The 19743-nt window shown below is 39.9% G+C and overlaps 2 protein-coding genes across 3 annotated transcripts in view; one reads left to right on the top strand and one right to left on the bottom strand.

The window, feature by feature from the left end:
* Positions 1 to 4359, top strand: part of adcy2a (adenylate cyclase 2a) — a 221428-nt gene extending 217069 nt beyond the window's left edge. For both annotated transcript variants that reach the window (XM_053621189.1, XM_053621180.1), the window contains exons 21-25: positions 543 to 689; positions 774 to 875; positions 1920 to 2034; positions 3596 to 3720; positions 3951 to 4359. In XM_053621189.1, coding sequence (XP_053477164.1) covers positions 543 to 689; positions 774 to 875; positions 1920 to 2034; positions 3596 to 3720; positions 3951 to 4130 — 669 coding nt within the window. In that variant the 3' untranslated portion in view covers positions 4131 to 4359. The remainder of the gene's footprint in view (positions 1 to 542; positions 690 to 773; positions 876 to 1919; positions 2035 to 3595; positions 3721 to 3950) is intronic.
* A 2583-nt stretch (positions 4360 to 6942) lies between these two features.
* The window catches only part of dnah5 (dynein, axonemal, heavy chain 5), a 109248-nt gene continuing 96447 nt past the window's right edge, over positions 6943 to 19743 (bottom strand). Inside the window, exons 72-79 of the mRNA XM_053621281.1 lie at positions 18744 to 18963; positions 17644 to 17849; positions 16738 to 16941; positions 14773 to 14988; positions 13354 to 13566; positions 10855 to 11007; positions 10319 to 10550; positions 6943 to 7885 (exon numbers count right to left, since the gene is read on the bottom strand). Coding sequence (XP_053477256.1) covers positions 7734 to 7885; positions 10319 to 10550; positions 10855 to 11007; positions 13354 to 13566; positions 14773 to 14988; positions 16738 to 16941; positions 17644 to 17849; positions 18744 to 18963 — 1596 coding nt within the window. The 3' untranslated portion in view covers positions 6943 to 7733. The remainder of the gene's footprint in view (positions 7886 to 10318; positions 10551 to 10854; positions 11008 to 13353; positions 13567 to 14772; positions 14989 to 16737; positions 16942 to 17643; positions 17850 to 18743; positions 18964 to 19743) is intronic.

The raw sequence follows: 19743 nt of genomic DNA, 5'->3' as shown, positions 1-19743 counted from the left end.
TAAATAAATAAACAAACTATAGTTTACCAATTGTGATAGAAATATGTTTTTAAAGAAGATAATAATTTGTGACGTCTGTTATAATAAAACATGCAGATTTTTAAAATAACCCGTAAATCGTACATCGTTTTTATTTGAGCTCCGGAACCGTTTTGGGGATGCAAACTGTTGAGTTCTAGTTCAATTGTGATAGAAGCTGAAAGCAAAAGTGGTTCAACCTGGGGGTTCAAATCGGCTCACTTGAATCATTTGCATCCTCCCACTTGGATCATTTGAATCCTCCCACTTGAAGCGCCTCTGAGGGGTTTACAACCACAAGCTAAATATTTTATTGGCGCCTACGCTACACTATGTAATAATGTGCATGACGAGAGCAGTTATTTGCATCGGCACAACAGAAAAACCCCCCAGAATAAAACATGGAATAACTTGGGGGAGGAAAGCAAATTTCTTGCCTGTAATAGCTTAGCAGTGTAAATCAGTCTCCGGTAGCTTGGAACCAATTCCCACAGCTCACTTATCTGTGTGCTTGTATGTCTTAGGATCTGTATCACCAGTCCTATGACCTGGTCTGCGTGATGTTCGCTTCCATCCCGGACTTCAAAGAGTTTTACACAGAGTCAGATGTTAACAAAGAAGGCCTCGAGTGTCTGAGGCTGCTGAACGAAATCATCGCTGACTTTGATGAGGTGACTATATATTATAAATAGTGCTAACTGATGACTAATGGAATGATGCTTCGGGTTGGTTACGGACTCCTCTTTCCTACGCAGTTGCTCTCCAAGCCCAAGTTTAGTGGAGTTGAGAAGATTAAGACCATCGGAAGCACGTACATGGCAGCTACAGGGTTAAACGCCACGCCCGAACATGCACAGGTAATACAGTCGACAATTTTGCAGCAGAATCATTGATAATAGTGTGGCACGGTGGGTGGAGTTATTTTAGCCCTAGCCACCTACCAGCATGTTTTAGGGAGGTGGGAGGAAACTGGAGAACCCAGAGGAAACCCACATGTACTTGCAGAGAACATGCAAACCAGGGATCAACCTGGAGATGTGAGGTGGCAACACTATATTATATAAGTCTAGATTATCATTATTATTATTCTTGAGTACTGATACCAATACTGCTAGAAAATGACCTCCTCATGCGGAGTTTTACATTTCAGATGCTACAGCATGTAAACAGTATCTTCAATAGTGAGCGTGAGGACGGCCAACCATAGCGTACAGAGTAATATCTGAGAATAGCACCTTGACTCGTGAGCAAAGTGCAGACTCCATGCTCGCTTTTTTTTATTATTTTGAAATTAAATTGCTCTGTGCAGTCGACCGTCCTCACGCTTTCTATTAAAGGTACTGTTTAAAAGCTGTAGGAGATTTTATGAGGTTGTTTTGTTGCTGCAGTTCCTCCTCTTGATAATTTCACAGAGCAAAAGTTTGCTTCAATGTACTAATGTACATTAGTATGGCGACTTACACTATTTACATAGTATCACATGGTATTAGATGTTCGTATTGGAGCATCTTTTTGAGTATCGAACCGATATCAGTACTGGTATAGATGCGTCCATAATAAATATTGTGTAATCAGAATAACAAAACTACCATCATACTAAAGTCCCAGTTATGTTCCACTGAGGTCTATGAAGAGACCCATTTTCTCCATAAAGAGAGTAATATTGTGAAATCAAACTGCTAATGTATTTCTGAGCTATTGCTGTTGGAACCTTCTGACCTCTTGCAGTCATGGAAAATAAGTCAAGGGATAAGCCCAGAGAGTGACAGAATTACTTTCTACCCTTGACACCTCCTGAACTGGAACCTATTGATATACATGATGCACTGAACTGGCTAAACCTCTTTGGCGTTTAACGGCTTCGAGACTGTTCATAATTCATTCGTTGTGTGAAATTTCAGGAGCACGACCGACAGTACATGCATATCGGCACCATGGTGGAGTTCGCCTTCGCTCTGGTCGGGAAGCTCGATGTCATCAATAAGCATTCCTTCAACGACTTCAAGCTAAGAGTTGGTATGTTTGGAATGAGACCTGGCAAAATCAGAAGGAAATTGATACTGACAAATGATGCGATATTAGATGTCAAAGTTACGGCAGTAAAATGCATTAGCCTTAATCCAAAACTTTAATAGTTGCATTGACTTCGCACATTTCGAGATGGCAGGGTTCCCTGGACAAGCTGCATTATTCATAGCTTCTTCTGCATATTAGATCTAGGACTTAGTGAGTTGACATTTCTCAAAATTGGAAGCGAACACACCAGTCCTGATGTTTCTCAAAGCCAACTTTCAGTGAGTAAAGAAGCGTTACTGATGCAGCAATTAAAGGGAGAAATGCACCTTCTTTTTTTCATATTGATTGAGCACATTTCAAGATGAGCCTGGCAGAAGTCCATGGCCAAGCTTGCAGATTTACCAGGAGTTAAATCAAGTAGCCGTGAGATTGCTGTAACATCTTAGACTCCAGGGAGCTCCGTCAAGCATGACTGGAGGATTTCAGTGGATCTGGCTTGCGCTTGGAAACTCATTTCTTAGCACTGGCTGATTCGTTCTCATTATTATTATTATTATTATTATTATTATTATTATTATTATTATTATCATCATCCATCCATCCATCTTCTATACCGCTTATCCTTCCTTCAGGGTCACAGGGGAACCTGGAGCCTATCCCAGGGAGCATCAGGCACAAGGCGGGGTACACCCTGGACAGGGTGCCAGTCCATCGCAGGGCACACTCACATACACACTCACACACCCATTCATACACTACGGACACTTTGGACATTCCAATCAGCCTACCATGCATGTCTTTGGACTGGGGGAAGAAACCGGAGAACCCGGAGGAAACCCCCGCAGAACGGGGAGAACATGCAAACTCCGCACACACAGGGCCACGGTGGGAATCGAACCCCCGACCCTGGAAGTGTGCGCCCTATTATTATTATTATTATTATTATTATTATTATATGAAAAGCATGCTGATCTGGTTCAGTGAAGGTCTCTCCATTCATCTGTCCATAAATAAATAAAAAACAGTCATGTTAAATCACCATAACTGTTATGTCATTTTAGTTTGTTCGCTAAATTAATTAGCTTGGCAGTGTGAAAGCATAGTTGGCCAGGGTGAAATCAATTCAATTACAGCTATTCAATTAAGGCTGGAGTGTATTGCACACACAGTCCAAAAATAAAATCTGATCAGATTTACTCATTTTCCATGGAAAATGGGCAGCTAGTAATTGCTCTTGACTAGTTAATGTTTTCCAGCTAATCAAATCAAAACCTAGAGATCTTTTCAGCACTTGTCAAAAGGGAGGTGTTGAAAAATCCATAAAGTTAAATTACATTAATGGTCTAACTATATTAGTATTTCTGGGCAATAAGTGATCCCTTATTGAGTTTTCCTTTTGTTTATTTATGTGCAGTGTGAAACCAAACCAAAACCAAATGAACCAAAAGTATCAGTTTATACTGTAATTTGGACTAACAGGTGTGGTAAAAAAAAAGAAAAAAGCAGCACCTTTTATCATTATCAGTGTTGAGGCTAAATACGAGGTTCTCTCCACATGCAGGTATTAACCACGGACCTGTTATCGCGGGTGTCATCGGAGCCCAGAAACCGCAATACGACATCTGGGGCAACACGGTGAATGTAGCAAGCCGAATGGACAGCACAGGAGTGCTTGGGAAAATACAGGTTAGTTCAGTTCTTATCCCTTAAACTGTATTCAAGTGAGCAGAGCAGTATCAGAGAGCATTAAATATAAATGCAAAGTGCCGTGACTCACAACCACTGTGTAGACCAAGAGAAGTGCATGTCCCGGTGCTTCAGTGCTTGCCCAATAAAGTGCTCCAAACAAAGTGTGCCAGATGTGGTGGCGTAAAAACAATAAACAACCAGAAAAAACACTTCTTTTTTTTCTCTAGGTGACGGAGGAGACGAGTCGCATCTTGTTAACACTTGGCTACTTGTGCTCATGCCGAGGAATCATCAACGTCAAGGGCAAAGGGGAGCTCAAAACTTATTTCGTCCATACGGAGATGTCCAGGTCACTTTCACAAGGGAACGTAATGCCGTTAGCCGACGAGCTCAACAAAGTCAATTAAGAACGTCGAGCGGCTGAGACACTTGTAAATAATCCGCCTTGTCCTGTAGATGCACGAGATCTTGGATGTATGTCAAGCGATAGCATTCCGGTAGTTTCTCATAAGCAGGGTTTGTGCACAGGGTACAACATGTAAGTACGGTAGCAATTCTTTTGTAAGAAAACCAAATACAACCGAAAAAGTGTTTTGATGTATTAATGCCATTGTTTATGATTTTTTTTTCCATTTTGTAAAAAAAAAAAAAAAAAAAAAAAGAAAGAAAAGATTTTCTTTTTTGTAAAAAAAAAAACCCAACAAAACTTAATCATTAAACTTTATATGTACTTCTGATCTCTTTCTTCTGAATGGTTTCCTCAAAGGGGTCCGAGTTGAGGGCTGTTAATATAAGGCGTAGCCGTATAATTCAATTCAATTCAATTTTATTTGGATAGCGCTTTTTAAAATAGACATTGTCTCAAAGCAACTCTACAGAAATATCAACACGGTACATAGATATTAAAGGTGCAAATTTATTCCAACTGAGCAAACCACTGAATGGCGACGGTGGCAAGGAAAAACTCCCTAATGTTAAGAGGAAGAAACCTTGAGAGGAACCCGACTCAGAAGGGAACTCATCCTCATCTGGGTAACAACAGATAGTGTGAAAAAGTTCATTATGGTTTTATATGAAGCCTGTTTGGCCTTAGAAGCAGCCGTAGTCCCAGTAATCTGGAATTGGAGTAGATGAGAGCTCCATCCAGAGGTAGGGCATCCGAAACGGATCAGGCAGGTCCGGAGAGCAGAGAGGATCAGGATCACTAGTATCCACATAAAATCGTGTGTGGCTCGACAGAAGGAGAGAGGGAGAGAAAAAAAAAAAAAAAATATATATATATATATATATATATATATATGTATATATATATATATATATATATATATATATATATATATATATATATATATATATATAAAATAATAAGTATAATATTATAATAACATCAACGAATCTTTTCCGTTTATACCACTTAAGGGCCTGATTTGCCTCACTTGTATCTTGTTGACTTCATTCCAGATTTTTTTACACAATAATAGCCGAATTCATATTTTGTTACTGTTTAGAGCTTGTACCTTATAGACTGAAACTGTGGGCCCCTTTTTTAATTTATTTACTTTATTTATTTATTTTTTTATTTAATAAACAGGTGGCTGTAAAGGTCTGGTGCCTAAAAAAAAAAAGGTCATTTCATACAGAATGTTGTGAAAAATGTACGTAAAACCTCCAGTGAGCAACAGTTGTGGACTAGTTCGAGGTGGCGGGAAGTCTATGGCAATCACTCTTTACAACTGTGATGAGCAGAAAAGCATTTCAGAACACATAGCACATCGGAAATTGAGGTGTATGGCCTAGTTATATAATGAGATGGGCTTTAAACCAATAAATATTATGAAAAGATCTTGTATTTTTCCTTTGCTTGTCCGTATACAGTAGACAATATCTGCCGTACGTGGCTAAAAGGCCACAATTAACACTGTGTTAGGACAATCTGGTTATTTATTTATTTATTTGTTTGTTTATTTTGCAATCTTGTCTTTTTGGAAACATGCCAGATGGCATATGTGTGCAGTGTGCAAGTCTCAGCAAGACTTCCAGCCCAACTACAGTTAAAAAAAAAAAAAAAAAAACAGCACGAAAAAACCTGACCCTAGCACAAAACTTTCAGCCAATGGGAAAGGAAAATGCATTTTTCTTGCATTTTTATTCCTTTGTGTAGGAAACAAGATCGCCACATTTCTGATTTGAGGTAAGTATTTGGTACGGTCGTTATCCATGCCATAATCCCCCATTTCTCCAATCTTCACAATGTTTTCCTTCATATTTAGCCCAGCATTCTTACTACTACACATCGTAGAATAAATTACCTCTAGTCTTCGCTCTCATGACGTGATGTTACACTTTTCCTTTGTCTGCCCTAGCTCGTGTTTGATTAGATTTTATTCTGATTATTGCTTTAAAACAATATCATGGAAGCTGCGGACTAAAACAACCCCGCAGACTTGATCTCCCCAGCAGCAACCTTGTTCCCAAACTAGCCACATTTGGCATAAAAATAAACATGACCCTGGCAACCGGGTGTGTGGGGCTGCCTGGGAAAAACCCAGATGTACAGATCTACCATTTTAAAGCCAAAAGTGAAAGAAGATATTAAAATAATAATAATAATAATACATTTAAACATTCCTCTCCAACTGTGGCAGACATTTTGAGAGGCCAGTAAATGTTTACAAACTGAATAGACTGGCTTATGTTTGTTTTGCCATGGCACATACGTAGCAATCCGACAACCTGATCAAAGCCTGATGTTCATACTAAGCTAGACAACTGTAGTCAGATCCACTGTTTTTACAACAGCGTTTGCTAAACTGGCTCCTTAGAGTTTCCAGTTTATTAGGTACACTTACCTTGTGGAATTACTTGTTCAGAATGAGAAAATGTACCATTTGAGTTACAACATTTGGCTGTTTTAAAAATAATAATAATAAATATATATATAAATAAATTCATTTATTTATTTATTTTACCAGCAGAGAGGATTTCAGAATAAATAAGAATTTATGAGCAACTAGATGAAGCGTGTGATGTAGCACATCCGTACAGTCTTGTGGAAGTTAGTGAGTTTGTTAATAAGAAGCTTTGTGCACCTGATCATACCTGCTAATTAAACAGACGTACTGTAGCTGTGCCCTTTTCTTTGCACACACATGCTTCCTGAGCTGCTGCAGCTGCCGCCGGGAGGCCCCGAGGCTTGTCAAGTAAGAGAACAATGCACGCTGGGAAAAAGACAAGCCCTAATGCACTGCTTCATATGATACAAAGTCTGACTCGGTACACAGAGATCTGGAAGTAATTCAGAATTTATTATCAGAGTAATTTAAAAATCTGGGTTTAATTAAAACTATATATATATACAGTATTATTTATCACAGCACTCTTGAATTCTCAATTCTGATTGGTCAGAAGGTGTGGAATAATTTTCTCTAACAACACTTCTAATTCAAATCACGCTCGTTCTAAAATCATATCTTTTCTATAGTAACAACTTGCATCTAAGCCAAACAGTGAACAAAGTAACACATGTTACTTAACAAAGAGAAACTTAGAATCATTGATATGGTGACGCTTCCTGTTAGGATATATTTAGTTAACATTTATGGAAGGAGTCTCCAGGTTCGGGGCTTGGTAACGGTCATTAATCTTTCCGATTTAGGAACATGTTTAGGACGGAGAACTTTACAGTTTCTCGGAAGTATGACTAGCTATGGTTTTGTGTCTTATTAGTAAGATAATCAGCTTCAGGATGGTAACAGTAACTCGTACCGTACCGCCGCTGTCTTTGAATATCTTCCTATATCAACATGCCCTGTCATGCTTTCTTCCTTACTCATAATTATAAATGAAAATGATGAAAATACTCATTTATATATGGCAAAATAATCAGATCTTGCAAGTAAATTCAGATTTTGGCTCCAACTCTAGCCATTAATGTATCCGTAATGACAGCTCTGAGTCCTGAGTCTGTCTTAGTAGTGTACGTAAGCAGATCGAGATCTAGCATACAGACATTATTTCACATCACACAGTAGAGCTACACCTCGTAAGATCCAGTACTCAGGCGGCTGAGTTGTCTTCAAGTCCACAGCTGCTATGCAGTTCAAGTCTGTCCTCACGGGCTTCTTATAAATAGGGCAGGAGTAGAAGCGAGGGTCCTTCACACCTGAGAATCAGCCAAACTATATTAATAATTCCAGTCTTACGCAATTTTAACATTATTTGCATGCAGTATGGTAATATTTAAAAGTCTGAGTGAGCTAGCATCATTATTTCATCAGAACCTGTCAAAGACTTAATTTGTTTGAATTTTACAAACTGAAGGCCTTACACACAATAACTATTAACTGTCATATTTTAAGCTAAAAACATCCCGGAATAGATGCTCCAATGGATGATGGTTTTATTTATTTATCGTCCCCCAAGATTAAGTCTTTAACGGTTAGATGAATGTGCATGAATTTGCAGTTGTACAGGTGTTCCTAATAAAGTGGATAGTGAGTGTATCCAGTCTTTCCAGGTTGTTTGTACAAGTAAGGAATTTTAAAAAATAAAATAAAATTTGACTGTTGTACCTTTAACTTGGACAGTCTTTTCCCAGTATTTATAAGATAAAGCCAGATAAAGGCCATTTTACACAAATTCGTCTGTCTATTTATTTATTCAGGCACCTTTACAAACAGTTCCATATTTTTAATATATGCATAAACGCATAATATGCTTATTTTGTATCTGACACATACAAATCTTGACGTTTCAATTATTACAGCTCATTAGCATACATAGTTAAGGAGCTGCTGTATAATCATTTTAGTAAGAAACAGCAAAGAACATTAGAAAGTGTTCAAGTGAACATACATTTTTTTATTCATTCTTTTCTGGAAGTGTGCATTTTTATATTTGGTGTATCATCACGGCAAATGTGCTCGTAAATTACATTTGAAATTCCTTAAAAAAAAAAAAAAAAAAAAAAAAGTCACGTTTAACTTGACAATACCTGCAGACAATATGAAATAAGATTAGAAGAAGCTTCAGATGCTCACCAAATATTAACTGTGGGGGTGGCAATCATTCTGAAGCCAATGTCTGGGGGAAGGTATTGCATTACTTTTTGTAAGAAGGAAACTTTTTGTTGGAAAATAAAATTGTTTTAAAACAAAACTATATGGTGTTTAAGATCAAAAGATAACATATTTGTATTTCTTCACATTTACTTATTTCCATAAAGGGTATAAATATTTCTAAATAATGTTAAGTAAATTTGCTCATGATCAGTAAGTATAAGCTGTGTCCAATCCTTTATTATATTTTGCTAAATAAATAGTCCTTGGTATTGGAATCAGACTTTTGTATCATCATGAACTAGCACCTCAGACCCCTAGGCTTAGAAGAGTTATTCTCTGAAAAGCTGACTGTGTACTCAAATGTTAGATGAATTTAACCGTGGTAACTGAAACGTATTTAAATTAGGAGTGCTGCAGGGTTTAGGAATCAAACAATGGCTTTGTTTTTCCTCTCTTGCTACTGGACCTCATTTTACCCCAAGACTCTTTTTGTTCCCACTTAGGATGCCAAAATATTAATAATTTAATTTCTTCTCCACGAATAAATTAGGCTCCACTCACCAACCACACCAATTTCTACTGGATTAAGGTCAGGACTTTGACTAGGCCGTTCCAAAACATTAACTTTATTCTTCTTTAACCATTCTTTGGTAGAACAACTTTGGTCTTAGGGTGGTTGTCTTGCTGCATGACCCACTTTCTCTTCAGATTCAGTTCATGGACAGATGTCCTGACATATAATTCGCTGGTGTAATTCAGAATTCATTGTTCCATCATTGATGGCAAGCTGTCCTGCCCCAGAAGCACCAAAACAGGCCCAAACCATGACACTACCACCACCATGTTTCACAGATGGGTTAGGTTCTTGTGCGGGAATGCAGTGTTTTCCTTTCTCAAAACATAAGGCATTCCCTTCTGGCTTGTCCATAAGATTTTTAGAAAACTGCAGAGGAGCAGCACTGTTCTTTTTGGAGAGCAGTGACATTCTTCTTGCAGCCCTGCCATGCACACTATTGTTGTTCAGTGTTCTCCTGATGGTGGACTCATGAACATTAGCCAATGTGAGAGAGGTCTTTATTTGCTTTGAAGTTGCCCTGGGTTCCTTTGTGACCTCGTAGACTATTACACGTCTTGCTCTTGGAGTGATCGTTGTTGGTCTTCACTCCTGGGGAGCCTAACAACGGTCTTGAATTTCCTCCATTTGTACACAATCTGTCTGACTGTGGATTGGTGGAGTCCAACCCCTTTAGATGGTTTTGTTTGGTCTTTTCCAGCCTGCTGAGCATCAACAAATCTTTTTCTGAGGTCCTCAGAAATCTCCTTTGTTAGAGTGATGATACACTTCCACAAACACGTTCTTTAAATATAACCGGGTGCTCACTCACCTGAAATGTCACTCCACTGATTGAACACCTGACTCTAGTTTCACCTTCAAATTAACTGCTAATCCTAGAGGTTTTTCTCTCTCTTGACGTTATTAAGCAAAAAAATAATTCAAATTGTCATGTTACTTAAAACAAATAAATGTGTCTCACCGTTGTTCTCGGCATACATCCTGATTACAGGCATCATTTCAAACAGGACTTTGGGCTTGGAGTCGATGAGTCTACAGTTCCTGCGGTCCCAACTGGCTCCATCCAGATACAACCCATAGACGTAGACACCTTCCTGTGGTGGCACCGTGATGTCATCCTTCATCCACTTGGTCACTTCGTTGCACAGAACCATGCGGTCCAGGGCCCATCCTTTGTTAGCACGAGTGATCTCCTGCAGGGTTCGAAAATGGACATTGTGAAATCTGGTACCGAAATCGGCTTAACTTCATATTTATATGTACTTATACGGAAGGATGAACAGTTTGCGAGTGTATCAGTGTACCAGCTGCCTCGTAGCTGTGCCCCTGAAGAGTCTGGGTCCCATATACATAAGCAAACCCTGCACACTTTCATATCACACCACTGTTCCCACCCATAAACTTAAGGATGAGCCAAAGGTCCTCATATGCCACTGTGATATCTGGTCCCCACAAGGATAGTTATACTGCAATGTGTGTACAGTATGTGTGGGTCACCTGTCTCATGGCTGTAAGGAAGCCCTGTGGGTTGAAGAAGCCTGTCATCCAGAAGCAGTTGGGACGTCCCTCGAAGATCCAGGACTGAAACTGACGGTTTCGCTCCAAAAGCTCGGTGAACCAGAAGCCAAGAGTACTGGAGGCCCAGGAGGCCTAAAACAAACACAAGCGCAAGCACACTAAAGCAAATAGACAGAAATGAAATGATTCAATCAGGACATATTTAAAAAATAAAGAGCACAAGAAACACACACACACAAAAGGAATTGTTCAATATTCAACTGATCATTGTCATTCAGGAGTTAGTCTCTTCTATTATGGCGCTGAACCGAAAGAACCTGACAAGTGTGTTAAACACAAAATTACCAAAGACATTAATATTCATAAGTCTTTAAACCCATTCTTTTCCTCATATTTCTATTATTATTCAGACACACATCACTAGAGTTGCACTCTTGACCTCTCAGTTAATTCAACATCTGACTGCTCTTAATAAAAATTAAACCAGGGGCATTAATAAATTCAGGACATCTGAAACTACACCTGGAATGAATTCGTGCTGCTCTAAAAATACATTAATCCATTAAAATCCAAATCCATATACAGTATCTCACAAAAGTGAGTACACCCCTCACATTTTTGTAAATATTTGATTATAACTTTTCATGTGACAACACTGAAGAAATGACACTTTGCTACAATGTAAAGTAGTGAGTGTACAGCTTGTGTAACGGTGTAAATTTGCTGTACCCTCAAAATAACTCAACACACAGCCATTAATGTCTAAACCGCTGGCAACAAAAGTGAGTACACCCCTAAGTGAAAATGTCCAAATTGGGCCCAAAGTGTCAATATTTTGTGTGGCCACCATTATTTTCCAGCACTGCCTTAATGCTCTTGGCCATGGAGTTCACCAGAGCTTCACAGGTTGCCACTGGAGTCCTCTTCCACTCCTCCATGATGACATCATGGAGCTGGTGGATGTTAGAGACCTTGTGCTCCTCCACCTTACGTTTGAGGATGCCCCACAGATGCTCAATAGGGTTTAGTCCATCACCTTCACCCTCAGCTACTTTAGCAAGGCAGTGGTCGTCTTGGAGGTGTGTTTGGGGTTGTTATCATGCTGGAATACTGCCCTGTGGCCCAGTCACCGAAGGGAGGGGATCATGCTCTGCTTCAGTATGTCACAGTACATGTTGGAATTCATGGTTTCCTCAATGAACTGTAGCTCCCCAGTACCGGCAGCACTCATGCAGCCCCAGACCATGACACTCCCACCACCATGCTTGACTGTAGGCAAGACACACTTGTCTTTGTACTCCTCACCTGGTTGCAGCGAAACATGCTTGACACCATCTGAACCAAATAAGTTTATCTTGGTTCCAGTAATCCATGTCCTTAGTCTGCTTGTCTTCAGCAAACTGTTTGCGGGCTTTCTTGTGCCTCATCTTTAGAAGAGGCTTCCTTCTGGGACAACAGCCATACAGACCAATTTGATGCAGTGTGTGGTGTACGGTCTGAGCACTGAAAGGCTGACACCCGACCCCTTCAACCTCTGCAGCAATTCTGGCAGCACTCATATGTCTATTCATTGAGGGAACCATGAATGCCAACATGTACTGTGACATACTGAAGCAGAGCATGATCAGTATGCAGTATTCCAGCATGATAACGACCCAAACAAACCTCCAAGACGACCACTGCCTTGCTAAAGAAGCTGAGGGTGAAGGTGATGGACTGGCCAAGCATGTCTCCAGACCTAAACACTATTAAGCATCTGTGGGGCATCCTCAAACGGAAGGTGGATGAGCAAAAGGTCTCTAACATCTACCAGCTCCGTTATGTCGTCCTGGAGGAGTGGAAGAGGACTCCAGTGGCAACCTGTGAAGCTCTGGTGAACTCCGTGCCCAAGATGGTAAAGGCAGTGCTGGAAAATAATGGTGGCCACACAGAATATTGACACTTTGGGCCCAATATGGACATTTTCACTTAGGGGTGTACTCACATTTGTTGCCAGCGGTTTAGACATTAATGGCTGTGTGTTGAGTTATTTTGAGGGGACAGCAAATTTACACGGTTACACAAGCTGTACACTCACTACTTTACATTGTAGCAAAGTGTCATTTCTTCAGTGTTGTCACATGAAAAGTTATAATCAAATATTTACAAAAATGTGAGGGGTGTACTCACTTTTGTGAGATACTGTATATTCACACAATTCAAGTTGTATAAAAAGGTTTCACTGTAAAATATTTATTATTTAAAAAAAATAGTTTGCTAAACAGTGGAAACTAAATTAATAATCTTAAAAAGACATTTTGGGCTTTCGAATGGCATTTACTATTATTATTATTATTATTATTATTATTATTATTATTTCCCCCTTCATTGAAACCATGTGGAGTGAAATATATGAAGCAGTTGAGAAATTAACATTGAAGAAATATATTTCACAGTTGCATGAAAAATGTTGGGTGGGGCCACATGTAAATCGCTGACCTTTTCCCAGCGGGCAGGGACGCGGGCATCATACATGCAGTCAAGCGCATCACGCAGGCTTTCGCTCATGACAATAGTGCCGTCGATGGCCAGCTTGAGCTCCGTGAGTGTGTTCCTCACCAGGACCAACACACGCTGCATTCGTTCGATCTCCTGACGCAGGAAGATGTTCATTGGTTGTAGCGGACCCATTTTAATCAGTCTCTCCTTCACCTATCACACACACACACACACACACACACACACCAATACCATCATATGAATTTGTAATCGATCTTAAATAAAATGGTTGTGACCCAGCATATTCATTTAAAACAGTACATATGTTCCTAACACACAATGTTCTCTGACCAGTGATTACCTGTCCACTATGTATACTGTAAAAGCTTTTAGGCAGTGAAAAGATAAAAGGTCTGGATTCAGAGTGCGTTAATAACGAGGGAGCAAAAAAAAGCAGCCGGTGACCCGGGTCAGTGCTAATTTGAGAGGAATAATAAGTGGATACCAATTAGTACCTGCTGGTCTCTTAAGCATCTGCAGTTATACTTTTTTTTTTAAAGGGCGTAAACAATTTTGCAGCACATAACATCTCAATTCAATTCGATTCAGTTTTCATTTATATAGCGCTTTTAACAATGGACATTGTCACACAGCAGCTAGAAATCCAGATAAATCAACATTTAAATGTATCCCTAATGAGCAAGCCAGAGGCAACGGTGGAAAGGAAACACTCCCTGAAACCTTAAGAGGAACCAGACTCAAAAGGGCCATCATCCTCTTCTGGGCCATGCCGGAGAGAGTGATTTATGATTCTCTTATGTCACTGTATAGTCAAATAGTGCTAACTGTTTTAACAGAAACTTGAGTATGAGAATCATTAGAGTTTTAACTTTAAGCCCATCACATCAAACTAAAGTTATCAAGGGTTCAGTGATGGAGCTTTGAATGTAAACGGTTCTTAACAATTGCCATCTTTAGGCTACCAAAGGAAGAACATCCACAGCCAACATCTGTGTATTTAACTGTCAAGCTGTGTTCACTATCGAGCACTAGAAGTCCCTTTGTCCCCATCAGTTGTTCCAACAGCACAATAAACATTTTTAAATTGTACAATTTTAAAATATCCAGTATAGCTCGTCTGCATTTTTGTTCTGCATTTCCAACAGTTTCTTAGTCCTTATTTGTAAATATAAAATGTAGACTGGCTGATTGGAGCATATACAGTAGGTTTGACTTTGTAGAAAACATTTGAATATTTTTCCCATTTTTGGTAAGCCTCTGAAATAGGTCTTGTTGATCTGGGTAAAAATAATAAATCACTCCTGATGAAGCCTGTGGTATATTAGGATAACATCCTTCTCACACTGAAGGATGTGATACAATTTACAAAAAAAAATTTTAAATAAGAAGAAGACAAACCTCGAAGGGAACGTAGTCTGGAGGAAGTTTCTCCAGCATGTCATTGGCCAGTCGAGCCACCACTGCCTCTCTTGTCTCCCCACCACCACTGGAGCTGTCCTTTGGCTGGATGCTCAGGATGGTGTCCAGCACGTCTTTGGCTAGTTTGCTTTGGTATGTGATGTCAGCATTGGGATGCAAACCGAACACCTCTGGGGTGTCATAAGCTGGAAGGCCCTGAGAGACGTATGTATGAATGGATAGATCAACAAAAGGCTTCAGACAGCTAGACAGATAAATAAAAATCTAGATACACTCTTATGGTTCAGGGGTTCTTTGAGTGACTAATGGTTCAATACGTATTTCCAAAAGGGTTCTATTTAGTTCTACCCTAAAGGAATTAAAAAAAAAAAAAAAACACTTTAACATACAAGATGAAAATTCTTTTTGAAGAGAGTAGACTTATAGACTCTTTGCCATGAAAGGCGCCTGACTTTCCAGTGCACATTACTCCTGACAGCACTTATTTGAACTTTTTTTTTTTTTTTTTACAGCCTCCCACTCATTATTTCTAAAGATATGTGGCATACAAACACTTTAGGGGATGTTAGCATATAAACGTAAACTCATGTCCTCCCTTAATCACTCCTGCACTAATCAGTTGATTAAGAGGTGCCCGTGCACTGATTCTAAGTGACACACTCTATTTTGCTCCTGATTTGCCATGGCTTGGTGCTCCTGTCTTGCTAAAACTTAGTGCTCCTGACAAGTCAGCACTTGATACTCCTGACTTACCCATGCCTGATGATCCTGACTTGGCAGCATTTGGTGATCTTGACCTGCTAGCACCCAAGACTCCTAACTTGCCAGACTTATTACTTGTCAGCATTTGATGCTCCTGATTTTTCAGTGCCTGAGAGTTCTGACTTGCCAGTGCTTGGTGAGCATGACTTGCCAGTGCTCAGGACTCCTGACTTGCCAGCACTTAGTGCTTCTAAATAGCTAGCGCTCAGGAATCCTTCTGACTTCATAGAGATCAGGAGACTGATTCACTTTTTAGACTGCTGACTGTTTGTGTTATGGACTGATAGCCAGCATGCTATGATTTTCCCAGAGGTCATTTTTGGTTTGAATGAAAGGTCATTCTTTGAAAAGCTTTTCTTTGAACATTTTTACTGCCTCCTGCTCATTATTTCTAATGGCATGAGACAAACACTTCAGGGGATGTTAGCCTATAAATGTAAACTCATTTCATTTCTTAATCAATCAGAATTCCTGCACTCATCAATTGATTAAGGATTGCCCGTGCACTGACTCTAAGTGCCAGTCCCAATTTTGCAATTATTTATACATATGTTACACTACCCAATGACAGAACAAACTGCACAGCCAGGGCTGTTCGCTTTTTTCTTTCTCTCCAACTGATTCAATTTGCTATTATTTTCTTGGCCGTCAATCTGTTTGTGCGCTCGCTGTCTCACAATGATAAGCTCATTGTGTGCGACAGACCAAACAATGGCTAGATCATGGCACCATGACAAAACATCCATAGCAATGAGATCAATGTGATGTAAATGCTGTCCTTGTCCCCAAGCAGCTTCTCTCCTCTCTGCACGCATGCTTGCGGACTCGCAGCAAGAATGAGCCTGATGCACACACTCGGTGGCACACAGCAAGGCTTTAAGACCCCTCAGGGATGACAAAGTGCTACTAGTCAGTTATACGAAACGCAAAGAATACTGTTATGCTAAACATATTTAATTAAATAATGCTGGATACTGACACCAAGATGAATGAAACTATCAATGAAAGCTGGCTGGTAAAAGCAAGCATAATCTCATTTTCTTGTTGTCTGTCACTCATTAGCCTCAGCATTACTGTCACTTATTAACCTCAGCGCTCATGGGTGAGATATTCCCTTGATATATTCCCAATGAGCTTCCAGGCTTGCTAGCCTGGGAAAGTGAACAACTTTGCATAACTAACCTGTATGTAATGGAGATACTGCTCCACATTGGTGCACTTTGGGATGCTGTAACCTTTGTAGAACTGGAAGTCGGGGCTTAGCATATTCTCGCTGAACCAAACCTTAGCGAAGGTGTTCAGCAGGCGCTTGTCGTAGTCATCCGTCACCCTGCCACCATACTGGATCTCACCGATCATGTAACGCACTGTGTTCCAGGACACTCCCTGGGGACAAGGTAACATTGGGTAACTTTAACTGAGAGAAAATTAATAACTTCCCACCGGCTGCTGTTGCGTAAGTTCATAAACGTCCCATATAACCAAAATAATGATTACTAACTTGCTTTTGTTTTTCTTCTTGCAACTGTGCATGTAGGTGTAGGTAGTGGTTGTGTTGTTGGTGATTTTTCTCAAACCATCAACATATGAATGTAAAATAACAGTGTATTTATTTTACTTTTTATGTAATGATGGCAAGTAGAGGTTATACTGTGGTAAGTAAAAATGTTTAATTATTATTTTAATTTACAGAGCCACATACAGTATACTCAATTATTTAATAAATGCTTTAAATATATTTTTTATAATTAATATTTTTATTTCCAATGGAAATAGGCGCAAATATAATACCTGCATTTCGTTGGAGTCACTCAATTGAAAGACAAATTTTGTGGGTCCAAGTTTAAGTAAGAGACATATTTAGGTGTAGTCAACCATATAAGTGTAAACTATAAAGAACTGGTCAATGCTTAAAGATTTTCAGCCAAAGAAGAACTACTTTTTGAATGGCTCAGTGATGGGAGGAGATGACCCCAACATGATTGGTTAAAAGAAATATTGTTCCAGCAATGTCCTACTTAAATAATGACCTAATGCTTCCAGAAGTATGGCAGAAGAGTGCAGATCAGGTTAGCTAATCTGTCTCACCCTCTTGATGTCCATGTCATCCAGGTGGTTTTGCACAAACTGGACAGTGGCGTTGAAGTCAGCCTGGTTGAACTCATATGGGATGTTCCAGCCCAGTGGGCCGTACTTGCGCCTTTCCTGGACGGAAGAGTGCAGGAAGGCTACACCGTACAGCATCGGCCGCCACTGTAGCATATTACTCACATCTAGCAGGTCTTGACTAATCCCTGAGAGTCAGATGGAGAGAGAGAGAGAGTTTCACTCACTTGACTGACACAGGAAGCACAAAAATCTGACATTTCAATTCATTGAATTTGGGCCTGAAGCTATATAGACAGTCTTGACAGCACCCAGGCACCATGTCATTTGGTAAATTTGGGAATTGTACAGCTGAGTGAACTCAAGTGCTGTGGTCTTCTTATCAGTGCGTAAATAAAATGTGCTCATTATTCTCTGTCCGTAAGTGACACCAGTCATCACTCGGAATAAACAATATTCTCAGTGGGGAACAAACAGATTAAGCCAGATCACTACATAAATGACACAGCCTGTGATGTGATATGTGTTTGAAAATGCACTTTTTATTCCGAGAACGAAGGTCGACCTCCATCATTTCAACCTTAAGTGCTGTATTTTGTTTAACAGCATTAGTCACATTGACCCCACTGGACACTGGGTCTATTTCAATTGCCTGAGGTTGTATGAGTAGGTCAGAGTATTGTTTGGGTTTCCAAATGTACAATCCTGTTTAGCTTTACAGATTCATAGCCAGTCGTGACTGCTATAAATGCTATAAGTTAGCACGTTCAAGCTAGCATGTTGCTTTCTGTGGACAATATGAAACAATGGAAGCAAAACAAACTGTTGGGAACATCATTCATTTCCTCAAAAGTATTGGTTAAGTACTAAAATAAACAGGGTTGTACTTACAACATCCACGTAAAATATATTATTACATTCCACATATTGAGATTCACCATACTGAACAATGTAAAAAAAATAAAAATAAAAGAAGCCAAATAAAACGGAGAAGTTTTATTCACAAAAGTGCACTCTGAAACATAGTACAAAAAATACTAATCAATTGATTAAGACGAGTCTGTCGGTACATTCACTCTAACCTCCATAGGTCCTCTTGAGTCCTGCTTTGAGACCCTGTGGTGGTTCATTGGTGAATTTGATGGCCATCTGCAGCAGTGTGATGGGGAAGTGGCGGTGCTCCTCGGTGGTCATCCATAGGCGGAAACTTTCGTGAGTGCTCTCCGTCTCTGTCAGCGTGTCCATTAGCTCATCCATGAAGTCCAGCCCCAGGTGGCAGTTCTGCAGCAGAGCCCAGCCACCCTGTGTGTTTGTGTAAGAGAAAAAGAAAAAACACACCTATAATGCATTTTTTTTAAGTTAATAAGATATTTTAAAAAATGCAGCTTGACATGTATGGCAGTGGGGGCGTGGATTGAGCACCAGCTGTGAATAGGAGGAAGAGTCGGAGAGAGTGAGCGGGTAATGAATGATTGTCTACACCTGTGTGTGGTTTACAGCAGCCTATTTATACAGTTCTTTTCTTCTTCAGTACTGACTGTCTGAGCTAAACTGAATGTGCGCCCAACAACAGGACACAGATTGATTTGGTATCATTTTGATTTTGTTTTGTGTGTGCTTAAGGCTGCGAAAAGGCATCCACTAATAAAAATTACAGCTCTATTCATGCCATACCCTGCCTCCTGGATCTTTATTCCCCACCCCATCGACCAGGGTTATCACAGTGGTGCCGAAACCCAGGTTTGATGATTGATGTAATCAAACCAGCATGGAATTCATTTCCCATTCACAGACAGCACTTGACTATGCCTTCGTTGCTGCATCATGCTATCATGAGTATCCGCAAGACCACTCTGTCTTGAACACTTTCCCATGACACAAAATGTCCTCAGGGAAAACCTCACCATATCAAAAAACCATACTTTTTAAAAAATATGTTTATGTGGGGTGTCCAGTCCGTGTGTTTTCTGATATGATAACATATTAGAACAGGAGCAGCAGTGGCTTGGCGGTTAAGGCTCTGGGTTACTGACGGGAAGGTTGAGGGTTCAAGCCCCAGCACTACCAAGCTGCCACTGTTGG

Source organism: Ictalurus furcatus, chromosome 1 (genome assembly GCF_023375685.1).
Source record: "Ictalurus furcatus strain D&B chromosome 1, Billie_1.0, whole genome shotgun sequence".
Taxonomy (NCBI): domain Eukaryota; kingdom Metazoa; phylum Chordata; class Actinopteri; order Siluriformes; family Ictaluridae; genus Ictalurus; species Ictalurus furcatus.
The sequence above is the reverse complement of the archived record's forward strand: the minus strand, read 5'-3'. Positions and strand labels throughout refer to the sequence as shown.